Genomic DNA, 16,972 nt, shown 5'->3' with positions numbered 1-16,972 from the left:
GCAGCAATGAGGTGGTCCTTGGAGAGAGACCAGCTCCTGAGGTCTTCTCTGAAAGCACATACACAAAGGCAAGAGTGCAGTGGGATTCTAAAGAGGGCCCCAGGCAGGTGTGGTAGCAGGTATGGTGGCTCCTATCTGCAGTGCTGGCATAGTCTGAAGGGTTGCTTCCACCTGGGGGGCCAACTGGTCCACACAGCGAGTACCAGGCTAAGCCAATGCTAAAAACTGGAGGCGGGGGAAAGAGGACTGGAGAGATGGCTCAGGAGTTAGGAGAATGTACTGTTCTTGCAGTGGGCCCAAGTTCCCAGCAGTCACATCATGTGGCTCACAACCACCTACAACTTGTCCCCGGGGAAATCTCATGCCCTCTTCTGGCACCAAACACATGTGCGAGCACACACACAATTTTAAAACAAAATCTTTTAAATTGGGGAAGGGGACCAGGAGCCAGATGTGGTGGTTCACACCTATAGTCCCAGTACCTGGAAATCCAAGGCAGGAGTGAGTCTGAGACTGTAGCCCAGTGGGAAATGTTTGTCTAGTAGACATAGGCCCCAGGTTCAGCCCTGCAGAAAGAAAGGGGGGTGGCATTAAAACATATCCCTGACAGTAAAAGCAGAGGAGGTTGGTTTTGTACACTGGGAAGTAATTTTGGGGTCCCAAAGTCAGTGAAGGACCAGTAACACTGGATGGGGATGACATGGTTTTTATCATATTTTCGTTCACATTTTTTTTCTCAACGGAAAGTGATAGCCTGCATGTCATTTCACAGGATGGGAACTCCACCTCAGCCTTGAGAGGGGAGACGGGAAGGAATGCTTCAATTAAGGGAAGAGTAGAGGTGAAAAGAGGAGATGCAAATGGAGTAGTCTCTAAGTTTGTCTATGGACTACCTTCCGAGTCAACCCATTTCCACACCTGTTTCCTCAGCCTCTCCCTGGAGCACGGGTGCTCTGGCCTTTCCTGTGCTGCTCTGACGCTTGTAGATGGCAGGCAGTGGTTGGCAGGACTTCTGACATTTGCATGTGTTTGGTTTTCACATCTCAGCTGGTGTGGTGGGGAAGCATAGCTGGTTGTGGGAAGCCTCTGCAGGCCTGTAGGCTTGGTTTGCCTCCCACCCAGGAACCTCAAGACTTTCTGGCCTCTCATTTATGCTTGTGTCTGCAGGGTGCGACACCAGAAGACTTCAGCAATCTCCCCCCTGAGCAGAGAAGGAAAAAGCTGCAACAGAAAGTTGATGATCTCAATAAAGAGATCCAAAAGGAGACGGATCAAAGGTAGGATGGGTCACTGTACCCGGTCAAACAACTCAGGCTCAGTTTGGAAAGAGAAAATCTGAAAATTGTGTGTGTGTGTGTGTGTGTGTGTGTGTGTCCTAAAAGGGCAGAAGAGGTTGTCAGAACTCTTGGAACTGGAATTATAGTCATTTGTGAGCTACAAGATACTGGTGTTGGGAACCAAACTTCACTCCTCACAATAAATCAGTTCTTCTTAAATGCAGTGTCTTCTCTTCGGCCTCTAAAATGGATAGAGGCATTATTTTGGCAGGTGTTTTTGTCTGTTTTCTCATTGTGTGCTGGGTTTATCTGTAGATGTTGTATTTCAAGTCTGGAGAACAAAATGCACTTTGCTTCCATATTTCCCTTTTGTCCTGAGTGAATGGGTGTGTTTTTGTTTTTCTGCTCCAGTCAGTAGTAGGAAGATTATTGGGGTCCCAGGGTCATGGGCTGGATAGGCCACCTCAGACCCACTCAGCCTTGGAGCACAAATGTTGTGTGACTGCACTTCTGGCAGCTGTTGAGGCATAGGGTGTAGGTGTTTGTAGCAGATCATCTTATCTCTGTTGTATTACTGAGCAAGTTGGTAAAGGGACAGCTCAATTATGCCAAGATGCAGGCGCAAGGTTCAAGGTGAACTCTTTCTGGATATTACAGTCATACGATACACAGCCATCCTCCAACTGCTTGCCCTCCAGTATCAGCCCCTGCTGGTCCAGAAGGATGCTTTCCTGGTCTCCCTCTGCCCTGACTTTCTCAATCCACCTCAAGGGTGAAGTTCTATATGTTAGCATTGGTTAGGTTTCCTTGATGCAGGCTGAGGCAGGCAGATCTCTGTGAGTTCAAGTCCAGCCTGGTCTACAGATCTAGTTCCAGGATAGCCAAGGCTACACAGAGAAACCCCCCTCTCTCTGTCTCTCTCTCTCTCTTTCTCTCTCTTTCTCTCTCTCACCTATATAGGTTTGGAGCCTGTCCCGGAGCTAGCTCTGTAGACCAGAATGGCCTCAAATTCATAGAAAACCATCGTCCTATGCCTCCTGAGAGCTGGAATTAAGGTGTGCACCACTATTGTCTGGCTGAAAAACCATGTCTTAAAAAACAAAACAAACAAAACATGGAAATCTTATGTATTAATGTAGTATCCTGAAATTGTGGCATTTGTTTTGAGAGTGTATTTAAAAAACAAAACAAAAAAATCATTAAAGCTATGGTTGTGGAAAGAAATTCATAGCTCTTGATGTATACTCCAAGGTTAAAAGGCTATACGTAATGGGACAAATCTGTTGTCCCATCACTGAAAAGGATGAGGCAGAGGGTCACAAGTTCAAGGCCAGCCTGAGCTAGATTATGAGCCTCAAAACCAATAGGAATAAAAATTGTTCGGCTGTTGAGAGCACTTGCTGTTCTTGCAGAAGACTGGGTTTCAGTACTTAGCATACCCAGTGGCTCTCAATCACCTTTAACTCCAGTTCCAGGGGATCTGATGCCCTCTTCTGGTCTCTGTGAGTACTGCACACAAGTGGTGCATATTCAGAGATTCAAGCACACAAACACATACATAAATTTTAAAAAAGTAAGTAAAATCAGCTGGGCATGGTGGTGCACACCTTTAATCTCAGCATTCCGGAGGCAGAGGCAGGTGGATCTCTGAGTTTGAGGGTAACCTGGTCTACATGATGAGTTCTAGGACAGCCAGGGCTACACAGAGAAACCCTGTCTTGAAAAACACAACAAAACAAAAACTAAGTTCAAACAAACAAAAAAGCAAAAGTCAGTTAACTGAGGCACCTCCTCATGCAATTACAGAAGGGACAGCAGGTTGAGGTCAGTCACCACAGACTGGAGAGAGAAGGCATGTGGTAGGAATCCGAGGCAGGAGGGTTGCAGACCAGTGAGGCCCACCTGCACTACAGAGTGAGACCCTGTCTCCAAAAAACAAGCACCACACCAGGTGACTCATAACTCAATGACTCCAGCTCCAAGAGGCTCTGATGCTCTGACTTCAGTGGGCACTGGCATTCATGTGGGCACACACCTTCCATACATAACTGAAAATAATAAAAATAAGTTTTTTTTAAAAAAAGGAAAGCCGGGCGGTGGTGGGACATGCCTTTAATCCCAGCACTCAGGAGGCAGAGGCAAGTGGATCTCTGAGTTCAAGACTAGCCTGGTCTAAGGGCAAGTTCTAAGACTGCCAGGGGCCACAAAGAGAGACCCTGTCTTGAAAGCCCAACAGAGAAAATCATGCTGTTCAACAAAGGGCCTCCAGACACAAAAGTGTGGTTCCTTAAGGACTTCAGCAAAGTTAGGGCTGGGGAAGCAGCTCAGTAGGACCCTTTGCAAGAGAACCGAGTTGCCTGTGTAAAAGTCAGGCACGGTGGCATAGGTCTGTGACCCCATCACTGGCCAACTGGTAAGAGACCCTGACTCAAAAAATGAGGAGTGGCTGGAACAATGACTCTACCCTTTAAGCCCCAGCTGTGTAATCATAGAACCAAAGTTCAGATTCCAGCACCCCAAAAAGCATGTCCAACATTCCACAAATGCCTCTAACCCAAGCTCCAAGGTGGGCTGTCCACAGGATCTCTGGAACTTGCCTCAAAGGGACAGGTGGAGAGTGAAGGAGACACATGACTGTCTCTGTGGCCTCACACAGGCATGCTAACCTATGCACTTTCACACACAAATAAATGGATACTTTGTTTTAAAAGAAAGGAGTAGGTAGACTAGAGCTAGATGAAGACACCCAATGTGACCTGCATGCGCGCGCGCGCACACACACACACACACACACACACACACACAGAGTAAAATCAGTGCACTTTTGAAGAAATTAATCAGAGGAGACCATGAGGAGAAGGGGTGACCTCATTAGGTAGCCCAGGCTAGCCTCCAGTTTGAGCTCCTCCTGCCTTGGCCTCCTGATGCTAGGATCACCAGTGTGTGTCACCAACGACAGCAGGGTAATGGATATTAACAACCACTTTTAACATTCCAGAGAAATATTGGTAAGGGGTGATGGAGGCCTGTGACATCCCATGGGGTTTTGTTAAGGACAATAGGCTTTTCAGTCAGAGAAAACCTCTACTGGCTCAGGCCTCAGTCTCCATGTTGTTCCTGTTCTTTCTCAGGGATGCCATCACTAAAATGAAAGATGTGTACCTGAAGAACCCTCAGATGGGAGACCCAGCCAGCTTGGACCACAAACTCGCTGAAGCCACCCAGAACATAGAGAAACTGCGGCTAGAGACACAGAAGTTTGAGGTATGGAGAGCAGGCGCTAAGGAAGGAGCAGGAAGGGGAAGCTGCCTCTGGGCAGGCCATGGGGTTTCCCAGGGTGACCTCAGAGCCCTGGGATTTATTTAGTCAGATGAAGTATAGAGTAATTTACCTGTGATTACATGGCTGCCCAAGAGTGTGGCCCAGCGGTGCCTGCTTTCCACCATGTGGGGGTGACTGGTAAATTTGGTGGACAAGGGCCTCCCTACCACTTCCCCAGCTTTGCAGGAGAAAGAAGCAGTTTCCAAAGAATCCACATGTATAGCCAGCCATTGCATGATGGTCTGAGACATCGGCCAAGCCTTCATACATCAGTGACTGTCTAGTCCTGAGTTAAGGCCTGACAGCTCATGAGTGAGCCTAGGCTAGCCCAGGTCCAAGTCTTCTGTGGATTTTGCTTCTAGGCCTGGCTGGCTGAGGTGGAAGGCAGACTCCCAGCACGGAGTGATCAGGCTCGCCGGCAGAGTGGAATGTATGACGGTCAGACACACCAGACAGTCACTAACTGCGCCCAGGACCGGGAGAGGTACAGTACCTGTGAGACCCTGCCTCAGCAGAGGGGCAGTCTTGCTTTGTAATTACTTCTAAATTCTGGACTCTCACATGAACATCCGGCAAGAGTGTCTGTTCCCATCACTTCTGATTCTTACCACATGAAAACAGCTCAATTTACCCTCCAGTCTGGGCTGGTGCTCTGAGGTGGCCTCACTCCTTGGTGGTGGGGGCAGCCCTACATATCTCCAGGTTGGTCGCTATAGTTGCCGTGTATCTTCCTCTCTTGAGCAGCCCGGATGGTAGTTACACAGAAGAGCAAAGCCAGGAGAGCGAGCTCAAGGTGCTGGCCACAGATTTCGATGATGAATTTGATGATGAGGAGCCACTTCCTGCCATCGGGACTTGCAAGGCCCTCTACACATTTGAAGGTACGTCTGACCCTGCTCTCCTGGGGATCAAAACACTCTCTCCTTCTCTCTCTCCCTCCCTCCCTTCCACCCTCCACTTCCCTCCCTTTCTCTCTCCCTCTCTCATATATATGTTAAAACCATAGAAAAATTATTGATTTATTTTATGTGAAGGGTATTTTGCCTACATGTGTGTCTGAACCATGTTAGTGCCTGGTGCCTGTGGAAGCCAGAAGAGGGCATCAGATCCTCTGCAACTGGAGGTACAGATGGTTGTGAGCCACCATGTGGGTGCTGGGAGCCAAATCACAGTCCTCTGCAAGAACAGCCAGTGCTCTTAACTACTGAGCCATCTCTCCAGCCCCAGTAAAAGAATTTTTAAATAAACAAGATGGAAAAATAATAACCAACCTGACATCACAGCCTCTCCCCACGCCATACACTGTACATTCACACACACACACACACACACATACTTACATACACACTCACACACAAACACACACCTCATCCACATACAAACACACACACAAACATACACTCACACACGCAATCTACACACTGCAATCTCTCTTTTTCACAAACACACATAACACAGAAGGAAAGTAGTGTACCTGGCTGAGAAAAAGGAGTGTTAGCTTTTCCTTGACCCACATTGAGGAGGTGCTGATGGTTTTAAGCTGCTGACAGGAACGTCATTGTCCCTGGGTGGGGTCAGCCAGGAAATGGGGTGGGCCATCAGTGCTGCGCCTCTACCCTGTGTGCCTGGACATGATGCTGCCCAGAAAGTTGCAGAGAGTGCTCTGAGAGAAGTGGAAGCTCTAGGACAAGTGATTTGACACAGGATTCTCAGAGCCTTTGGGATCCATGTACCAGGTGATGTCACCCCACTCTCAACACAGACACACACAGTGACCCTGTTGACAGCTCCTAAACCATGTGCTGTGACGAGACGCCCAGGCAGTGAGCAGCTCAGAGGAGACAGGGTTTACGCTAGCTCACAGTTCCAGGTCCCCGTCATCATTTCAGGGACCCAAGACGGAAACTTGACACAGCTGGTCACACCCACAGCCAGGAGATGAAGGCACATGCTAAGCCAGCTTCTACCCTTACACAAAGTCGAACTTCCAGGTGCCACCCATTTTCAGGGTAGGCCTTCCCACATCAGTTGTGGTGGTTAAGACAGACTCCCACAGGCCCAGTGGTGTTTGGCACACCTTCAGTCCCAGCACTTGGGAAGCAGAGGCAGGTGGATCTCTGTGAGCTCGAGGCCAGCCTGGTCTACAGAGTGAGTTCCAGAATAGCTAGGGCTACACAGAGAAACCCTGTCTTGGAGGAAAAAAACAAAAATGAAACAACAACCTCCCATAGATAGGCCCACAGTCCAGTCTGCTGTACAGATCCTCACTGACCTCTTCCCGGGTGGCTTTAAGTTGAGTCAAGCTGACAAAGAGAACCATTGCACACTCCCAAAGCTGGTCTAGAGGTGTGGTTTACTTTTAAATGACATCAGAGAGTTGTCACCAAAAAGAAAAAGAAAAAAGGGCTGGAGAGATGGCTCAGCAGTTAAGATCACTGACTGCTCTTCCAGAGGACCCAAGTTCAATTCCTAGCACCAACATGGTGGCTCACAACTGTCTGTAACTCCAGTTCGAGGACCCAACATCGATGGCAAAACACCAGTGCACATAAAATATATGTATGAAGAGAGAGAACTGTCTGGGGGCGTTGGCTAAGGGGAAGACACAACTGTGTTGTGACTGACAGAGCTGAGCAGAGAGGAGGAGAGCCAAGGCTAGCCCAGTAGCTCATCCTTGGGTCCTCAGAGGTGCCCTGGGGAAAGAACAGTAGGAGTGTGCTGGTGAATCCAGACCTCCTGAGCTGTTTCCAGGGGCTAGGGACACCAAGAGGGGACCGCCCTGAGCCAGCAGGAAAAGCAGAACCACTTCAGAAAATGCCAGAAGGTGGAAAGAGACGAGGGCCCTGCTAGAAGGTGCTGCCGAAGCTGAGGGAGGACCCTACCCCGCCCTGCCCAGGAGAAACCCTGAGAGGAGTGGACCAGAGGGGCAGAGGTTCACCAAGGCCTGTGGGGAAGTGTGTGTGTGTGTGTGTGTGTGTGGGTCCTCAGGGGATCTAAGGAAGGGTCCACAGCCAGGAGAAGGAACCTAGAGACACGCAGGAGGAAGAAAACCGCCAGGCAGTGCAGGGGACCCAGGAGGACACTGCACTGACTTCACCTTGCAGTATGTCATTTCGAGGGCCCCCCCAGCACCTCATACCCCACTTTCCTTCTTCAGGTCAGAATGAAGGCACCATATCTGTGGTAGAAGGAGAAGTGCTGAGCGTCATCGAGGAGGACAAGGGCGATGGGTGGACTCGTATTCGCAGAAATGAAGATGAGGAGGGCTATGTCCCTACCTCCTACGTCGAAGTCTATTTAGACAAAAACGCCAAAGGTGCTAAGACTTATATTTAACCCACTTAAAACAAAACAAAAACCTTTAAAGGCATTGGAGTTGTCTCTCCCACCACTTTGGCTGTTATAGGCCTTCAAGAGGCCAGCAGAGGAGAGCAAGTGATGCAGACACTTGGGAAACTGGGGGCATCTCATGCCTGAGTTTGCTTGTCCGACTTGACTATGTGCAGAGCTGCCACCGGCCTGCTTACAACTGTGTCGTTTGAAATCTGATCAGTGTTTCTATTCCAAATATGTAGGTTTTTTTAAGATGTATGGTGGTGGATCATGCCCGTAATCCTAGCACTCAGGAGGCTGAGTCAGGAGCAATCCCACCCAGTTTCAGGCTAGCCTGGGCTACAGAGTAAGACTCAGTAAAAAATAAGAGTTACATTTGTTACTTCATCTCCCAGCACTTGAGTAAAGACTGTAACATTTTCTTGGTGCCCACCCTGCTGAGGTCACTCATGTTACCCTTTTATTGTCTGAGTGTCCCAAAGAACCAACAGGTGTCCAGAAAAGTGTACTTCTTGCGCAGTTTGACTTGACATTACAGTTTTCTGGCAGCACCTGATGGGCCTAGGCTGATGGTGGGGTGTCTTCAAGCTGTTGAGGCGGGTTTGTGCAGCAGCCACATGCCCAACATCCCCAGTTCTATTTCTGTCAGAAGGTTTGCTGTAGGCAGTGGCCCCTGCTTGTCCCTTTTTAAGGAAAAGACTTTTCTTTCTTTCTTTTTAATCTCTGGCACCTACAAGAGCCAAAGTTTGAATTTACTAGACATCATTTTTAGGGTTCTTAGTACATTTGATCTGGCTGACTACAGCCAGAATAAAATAAATGGTCTCCATGTTTTAAAGGAATGTGGGCCATGTGGGAATTTGCATTTTTAAGTCATTGCTGATATTGGAGGGGAGAGAGTGACACTGGTCAGATGCAAAGTCGGTTCAGAACTGAATTGTGTTCATCATGACCTCAGGGTCACCAAGAAGCCCCATCTGTCCACATCTGATCCTTTTGTTTTTGTTTGAGACAGGGTTTCTCTGTGTAGCACAGGCTGTCCTGGAACTTGTTCTGTACACTAGGCTGGACTCACAGAGAGCCACCTGCCTCTGCTTCCCAAATGCTGTGATTAAAGGTGTGTGCCACCACCACCCAGCTCACATCTGGTTCTTTCTTTTTGACTTTGGGAATTATTTTTAAACAGGAAAATAGCTCTTTGCTTCTATATTAGGGGCTCATTTTTATAAACTGTTTTGTTTGTTTGTTTTTTAATATGGTTGGGGATGAGATTAGACTATGTGCATTCTGGCAAGCTCACTACCACTGAGCTGTAACCCAGCCCCTACAATGACTCTAAAAGTGACAGCCATACATCTATCCTGAGGCAGTTTCAAGATTCTGGCAATAATTTCACAAGGGCCTGTGAGGTGTCATTGAGCAAGCTTTACTTACAGACAGCCTGGCTCTTGGAGTTTTTGAGTCAGTGTTTTCCATTGTAGCCTAGGCTAGCCTTGAACTCTGTCCCCTTACCTCAGCTTGTGATTGTTGAGATAAAGGTAATATTTTGAAGTAGTAACTGGCTCTTAGCAGTTACAAAAATGGAACAAAGAAGCTATATGCTCTTCCCCAAGACCCTAGCAGCCATAAACTCACAGTCTAGTACAGTCTCAGAAATAGGAAGTAGATCCAGCCCACCTGTTTTCATTGCACATTAATTTTGTAATTTGTATTTCGTTTGAGTAACTTTGCTGTCACCTGTATTTAAAGTCAACCATTGTGGGGTCCTTTCAGGTGATTAGCCTTCTGGGTGTAATGGAGGGGTTTCCCTCAGGTTTGTGCAAGTTGGGATGGGGGAAGCATCAGTTTGGATATACATTTGTGATCACAGTCTTAAGTGTGTGCTATTGAATTGAACCTTAGCATCCTAACAGAAGAACGGGACCAACATTGACTGCCCTGAGTGATGCATTATGGTTTCCATCTCCTCAGTGGTGAATAATAAAAAAATCCTTCCAGTAGTTTGCTGTTAGAAAAGAGAGACTGGAGGTGTGGCTAAGGGAAGGTGGCTCAGCAGATACAGGGATTTGTTCCCAAGCCTGGTGAATAGGACTCATGTGGTTGAAGGGAAGGACCAACTTCCAAAAGTTGTCCCCTGACTTTCCTACACCATGGCACATGTGCACACCTCCACAAAACACACAGAACTCAATGTAAGAAGCTAGAAAGCCAGGCAGTGGTGGTGCACACCTGTAATCCCAGCACTCAGGAGCCAGAGGCAGGTGGATCTCTGTGAATTTGAGGCCAGCCTGGTCTACAGAGTGAGTTCCAGGCCAGCCAGAGCTACATAGTGAGACCTTGTCTCAAAACAATAGAAAATAAATAGAGTGAGAGCTAAACAGTTTGTAGCTTTTTCCTCTTATCAGGAAGGTATAGCTGAAATTAACAGCCACTTGGGAGCTTCCCGCCTAGCCTCTCCCAAACCCTGCCTTCCTGCTTCCAACCCGTGTGGGCCCAGCTGCTGCTCCCTGCCTCCCAGGAACTCAAAGAAGCTCTTGGATTTTGGAGAGGGGGGTGGTCCAGACAGGGTCTCTGTGTAGCCCTGGCTGTCCTGGAACAGACCAGACTGGCCTCAAACCCAGAGATGCCTGCTTCTGCCTCCAGGATTAAAGGTGTGTGCCACCACTGCCCAGCTGCACCTTTTGGATTTTTATAAAATAATGCCAGGGCACTTTCTTTGTGTGTGCGGTTATCTGTGACATACTTAAACATTGCCAAAATACTAGAGTACTCTGAGCCTCTTGGGGCAGTGTTGCTTTTCACTTCACTTTCTGTTGAACGTGTCTGTAATCCTGCTCTGCAGGGTATATTTGTATATATTACAATTTGAAAACTAAACGGATTCTTCAAACAGTGTCATTTTAGTCTTTTACCTGTTTTATTTGTTATTCTTTTGCCTAACCACTTTTTGTTTTTATAACTACTGGGGAGGCCCCTGGACTCTTGCACTGTAGCTAGGTCCCCCGGCTGGCTGCTGCGCATTTGAGTTTATTGTACCCCCCCTGGGCTCTGAGTAAGTTGCTCAAATACAGCTGTCATGATTGTTTCTTTCTATTCTCACCTAAGAGAAAAGAATCTCTGCCTGTCATCCTCCAGTTGTGCCCTCGTATCTGCCTAGCTAATAAATGTTATTATTTTTCTCAGTGCTGTGTATTTTAAGTGATTTTTCTCTTTTTCCAGAACATTTTTCTCTGTAATAAATATTTAACTCCTTTATCTCTGGTACTGAGGAATTTTCCAGCCAAATGCTTTTTTTTTCTTTCTGGCTCCCTCTTCTTACCCCTCTTGTTCTCAGGGCTTGAAGCGTCTGCTTTTCTTGTGTCTTCTCTCACCTCTGGCATGAAGAGCTTTCACTGCACAATGAGGCATGGCAGCCTTAGACTCCCCTCTTGCCAAAGCAGTCTGTCCTTACTGCAGAGACCTACAGTTGCGATGGGAGAGAGAATTTGCCCTTCAGCTTCCTCACACCATCTTGGACAAATTGATCTTCTTTTGGTCCAGAGATGGGACCAGCTAAAGATGGGAAGTAAGAGTCATGCCAGAGTGTGGGAAATAGAAACAGAAGGACATGAGTTCAAGGTCATCTTCAGCTATTTAAAGAATCTGAAGTCACCCTGGGCTACATGAGAGCCTGTCTCAAAACAAAAGATAAAAGCCTCAAAAGCTCTCCATGGTAGAGACACTCTGGTAACCAGTTACTCAAATCCCTACCCTTCCCCTCAAGGCAAGCAGTTTGCCAGTGGCAAAATGCCTGCCTCTCACCTGCGATTTTCTCTAATCCGGGGCTTTTCTTCTTTCTTTTTGTGTTATAGGTTCCTAAAGGCAGTGCACATGGCCTGAGTTGCTCCGTGAGCCTCCCCAGGAGCCACCATCATCCAGCCCACTTGTCCCCACAGGCCTCCAGCATCACCCAGGCTGGCTGGGCATCCTCCAGCTCATCTGCAAGCTGGGTCCCCCATGTCCCACCTCCCCTTCTCTTCACAGCATGCTTCCATGGCTCTGCCATTCCCTCTGCCCATTGTATTGGCAGGGGTTGGCCATCCACTCCAGTCCCCACCCACATATACCACAAAGACAGCTGGACTTGTGCCCATGTGTCCCTACTCCTTCTGTGCTCCCAGTCCACCTGCAGATTACCTGGCCAGTCCTTGCACATTTCACACCGTGCCTTTTTGTCAGCAGTCACCACTGGTTTCCTGGGTGACTTCCAGAATCCAGACAAGGAGAGCCAGTCATGCATTGGGTGGACTGAGCACCCACCAATCTCCCATGTGTCTCTTGGGACATCAGCAAACAGTATCCTTCTCTCCAGAGGCTGCTGCCTCAGCCCCTCCTGGTCACCCATCCTCCAACATCTCAGCACTGACACCTTCCATACTTCATCCCAGTGGGTCTATGGTGGGACTGGGGCGGGCAGCCCACCCCACCCCCACTCTGGTTCTAAACTGTCTACATGGCCTAGAAAGATCCACATTGAAGTCCCAACTGCAGCTTGTGGGCCAGCCCTGTTATCTTGCCTGTGTCTACCTTCTATGAGCACTGTCTGCCTGTTCGTGGCACCCTGTGATGGAGGGCCTCACACCCATTAGCCCTTACTGTGAGGTGGACCTGCCGAGTCCCATAAGTAGCATATGAGGACTCTACTGTGTTCCTCACCAAAGACCTTGTGCCTCTTGTGGTCCCTCTGGTGGCTCTGCAGCCACCATATCTGCATTTGTTCCTGGAAGCCCTGTAAAATGGATGGAGTTTGCTTTTGAAGCTGTTTTCTTCCTTGAATGATGGATTTGCTTGAGAACCAAGATGGTCATTTGCACCTTAGAACCGCACAGCCTCTCTCCCTTCCTGGTACAGAAGCACTCAAGACTTGGCCGTGAGCCCCTGTGAAGGGCACCCCGTTAGCACAAGCTTGAAAAACTTGGCATCCTCCTCTGGGCAGCTGGTAGCTTGGCATCATGTCAGAGGATCAAAGACATGGGAGTCTTACAAAGACCACAGAGATGGGACACAGAGACAGAAAGGGCAGTTCTTCAGGGTCTGGCCTGGGCTTTGTCCAGAGTTTGTGGAAATGCAGACATTCTCCACAAACTGGGGCTGGCACATCACCCTGCAGAACAGCACTGCCAACTTCATAGCAGAGGGTGGGTACCAGGGTGGGGAGCAGCAGGACAAGGGCCTGCCTTTGGGTTTCGAGAACAAGCAAGGATTAGCTTTCTGGCTTTCTCTATCCCTCCTCCTCCCAAGTAAGGCCAAGCCCAGGGTCCTGCACACTGCCCTCTGGAGCCCCTATGAAGCTGTTCCACAAACCACAGCTTCTGTTCCCCATAGCAGGTGTGCCCTTAGTCACGTGAGGAAGGATTAGTGAACAAAATGGAAGCCTGGTACCTAAGTGTGACAGTCAGTGCTTCAGCCCCAACACAGTTAATCAGACTGGGGTTCCTGCAGCCCAACTTCAGCAGGTCACCAGGCATCTATCCCCAGAACCTCAGATTTTCACCAAGTTGGGCTGACCACTGTCCCCTCCATGAGGAAGCTAAGTGGTTTTTACAGATCTCGGTAATGGGTGAAGGATGTGTCTCCCATCTTTTGGGTCAAGAAAGACTCTTGCCGCAAAGATAATGGATAAGCTGCCAATCCAAGACTGTTAAAGCCTCTGCCTGCTTTCCCTTCACTTCTAACTGCCTGTACTACCTACATCCAGAAAAGATGGAGGACAAGCGTCTTCCAGCTTGGTCTCTGAGATGCACGTTCTGCTGTGGGAATCCTGTGGAATCTTACCGGTTGTGGGAGGAGGGGTGCAGGTTTCCCCAGGGAGCTCTACACTCCCTCTTCCCCAGGAGCCACTGCCTGTCATCCCTAGCTGCTAGTGTGCTGTTACAAGAATGATTCACTGTAAAAGAACCTGCCCTGCAAATGACTTAGAGACAAAAATAAAAGGAACTTGACATTTATCTGTTATTTTTTTTCCTCCTACGCAGAATATGAAGCTATAATGACTCCTCCATCTAGGCTGAGCAGCTCAGCCAGTGGGATCAGCCTAATATTGCACAGGGGGCATCTAAAGCCTTCTGATGACACCTGTAGTGATAGCAGAATGTTCACACAAAGTCAAACAAATTCTGTTCCTGCCAGTAATTTTCCAGAAATTGTAGTCTGGTGTTTCTTCTTGATTCATGTCTCCAATAATGGCCTCTTTTAACATGACATTGAGCACCTTTTAAAACATGCATGGCGTGTGTGTGTGTGTGTGTGTGTGTGTGTGTGTGTGTGTGTGTGTGTGTGTGTGTGTGTGTGTGCGCGCGCGCCACCAAACTGCACTAATTCCTACCCTTGAGGGCCTGGCACTGTTGGGAAGGCCTTCACAGCTGTCAGGTTTTGGACTAGCCTGTGTCTCTGAGGTGGAATTAAAACCAAACAAAGTGTTTTCATTAGAAGGCTACTTTCAACCTTGTAATTAAATGTTAGTCCTTTCAATGTTAAATAAAATATAACTTCTGGCATATAGTCGCCCGGTTCTCTGGTTGCATGAAGAGATGACTCTGGGTCTGGGGAGATGGCTAAGTGGGTTAAGTGCCTGCTGAGTGAGAACAAGGACCTGAGTTCAATTCCCAGCACCCACATAAATAGCTGGGCATAGCAGTGAGAGCAGCACCCCCAACATGGGGCGGAGCAGGTGAGCCCCAGCCACCAACCGGACAGCTGTCTATGAGACCTTATTTCAGAAATTACAGAGGTGCATGCCATTAGCCCTGTTCTTAATACTGAGTCCAGACCAATAGGAAGGCAGAAAGGCAAGAGGATCTCCGTGAGTTCCAGGCCAACCTGGTCTACATAGTGAGTTTGAGGCCAGCCAGAACTACATAGTAAGACCCTACTTCAAAAGAGATGGGTGCCACATGCCTGGTACTCACTGGCTTTATTGTTGGAGGTCATGGTTCCACAGTTAGAACACTTCACCCTGTCTTCTCGGGGAAGGTGTGAACACACCTTCATTCCCTAAGGGTGTTTAGGGGTGCTTAGGGAAACGGTTGTCCACATTGAGAGAGATTAGCAGCCATACCAGGTATTGGTAGAGTGGCCCTGCTAACACCATGTCAGCACACTCCCCCAGGGGTCACCCACAGTGGGTGGAAGTAGCTTCCAAGAAAGCCGCTATCTGCAGCACCAGAAGGCTAACATTAGGACCAAACTTCTAAACAAGAAGTGGTAGCTGGATATGGGGGACACACACTTGATTGAAATCCTAGCACTCAGGAAATTGGGCACAGGAGAAGCAGCTCAAAGCTTGTCTAGGCTAAGAAACCATCACTCTCAATAGAGATGTGCTCAAAAAAAGGATAATTTTGGAATGCCATTTCCAGAATGTGCTTTGAAGACTTGGTTGTTCTCTCTGGAAGGAGTTTGTGGAACAGAGCCTGACATCTCTGTGGCTCCTCAGAACTGCCCTTGGCTGGGAGTGCTCTTAGCCTTAGGGTTAGTCACCCTTATAAGGCAGGCACCATGGCTACAAACCAGGAACTAGGCTGTGGTTCCTACTCTGGTACTGGGGTTGTAGAGAAGTTCCTAATTCACAGAATTGGGACAGCCACACACCCTTGGGTTGGGTGTCTACAGTATTCTGGAAATACCAGCTGGCCCAGGCACCCCAGCATCCAGCTTGCCCTGGCCACACCCAGGCCTCAGGCACCTTGTGAGGGAAGTTGCAACCCCTACCAGAAGAAGGCAGAACTGGACTAGCATCCCTAACCTGCAACTATGGAGGAAGCATCCCTCATCTTCCCCCACTACCTCCAATGTCAGCCTCATGCTTACTTACAGTAAAATTCTAGGATTGGGAGAGCCTCAGGACAGGGCAGCCCGCGAGTCACACTGTTAATCGCTGCTGCTGGTGATGGGCTGGCTAGACAGATGAAGGCAACTGAGTGGGAGCCCTTGCTTCTGTGCCTGGTGACCTGGACCCAGGGTTTTATCCCTGGGTTCCCACGTGGTGGAGGTGGGAGCTGACTCTGGAAGGTTATCTCCTGACCTTCACATGTACACAGTAGCATCCCAATCACACCACCCTCAAAATAAATGAGTTAAAAAACAAATTGCTGGTATCAAAGGTGAGCACTATGGGTCCTGGGAACGCAGGAGGTGGCTGGACAGTGACTATGGCAGCTGGGCATGATGGAACATAGCTGTAACCTCAGTGCTCAGGAGTTCCAGTCCAGCCTGAGCTACATAGCCAAGCCCTGTTTCAGTGAATGATTAAGGCAGGCTAAGTTTGGAGGGGGTCGACTCTTCTGGCTCTGCCATCACTCAGGATGAGTCCTCACATCCATAGTTCCTGTGGTCCTTTCCTCTTGTGTTCAAATATGGGATGGTAGCCAACCAGAACCCAGTAGTCCCTTTGTGTCTTGGGTTGCATCAAGTACCCATTAGGTCCTTACTGAAACACTTCTGGCTCTGTCCAGTAGGTTTTTAGTGACATCAACTAGGGACATCTCAGGACTACAAGATAATATAAACAAAGGCTCATATGTGCCTTTGTCCTTAGAACTGGGTGGGCAGGATATTTCCAGTCCTGCATGCAGTGTCTTGCTGGACGCACTGCCCCAGAAAGAGATGGCACCAGAGAGTCTGTGCAGCCTGTAATGGTGCTGTGAGCCCTGCTGAACCTCTACCCCCATCTGCTCTCCCCCTGTGAGGACCAGATTGGTTCTGGAATACTTACGCAAGGTTGACTGTTCTTTTTCAGGTATTGGTACATCTTTGCCCATTCTCCTGCTCCATCAAGCAAGGTTGTAGAGACAGAAAGCCTGATGCTAAAATTCTACTTATTTCTGGTTCAAAATTAGGCAGTGCAAGACTCAGGGTAGTTTTGTGTCTGCCCTGGATTTAAAACATAACAGGGGTGGAAGGAACATGATACAACTCATGCAACTTTGTGGGCAGAACCACAATTAGGTACCTGCATGTACTCCCCAGGTGCCAGCCACCCCAGGTGCCAGCAGGGATGGCTA

General features: G+C 48.6%; 1 protein-coding gene across 9 annotated transcripts in view; it reads left to right on the top strand.

Annotated features, from left to right (window-relative positions):
- Fnbp1 (formin binding protein 1) overlaps positions 1–14,474 on the top strand; it is a 195,728-nt gene extending 181,254 nt beyond the window's left edge. For 5 of the 9 annotated variants that reach the window (XM_051185109.1, XM_051185112.1, XM_051185113.1 and 2 more), the window contains 5 exons: positions 1,168–1,277; positions 4,409–4,541; positions 4,961–5,082; positions 5,340–5,479; positions 7,756–11,113. In XM_051185109.1, coding sequence (XP_051041066.1) covers positions 1,168–1,277; positions 4,409–4,541; positions 4,961–5,082; positions 5,340–5,479; positions 7,756–7,934 — 684 coding nt within the window. In that variant the 3' untranslated portion in view covers positions 7,935–11,113. Of the gene's footprint in view, positions 1–1,167; positions 1,278–4,408; positions 4,542–4,960; positions 5,083–5,339; positions 5,480–7,755; positions 11,114–11,782 lie in introns of those variants that run through there. The other 4 variants (XM_051185114.1, XM_051185116.1, XM_051185110.1 and 1 more) reach the window with 2 other exon arrangements.
- Positions 14,475–16,972: the final 2,498 nt, after the last annotated feature.

Source organism: Phodopus roborovskii, unplaced genomic scaffold (genome assembly GCF_943737965.1).
Source record: "Phodopus roborovskii unplaced genomic scaffold, PHOROB, whole genome shotgun sequence".
In the NCBI taxonomy this organism is placed as follows: domain Eukaryota; kingdom Metazoa; phylum Chordata; class Mammalia; order Rodentia; family Cricetidae; genus Phodopus; species Phodopus roborovskii.
This window is presented reverse-complemented; position numbering and strand designations above follow the sequence as displayed.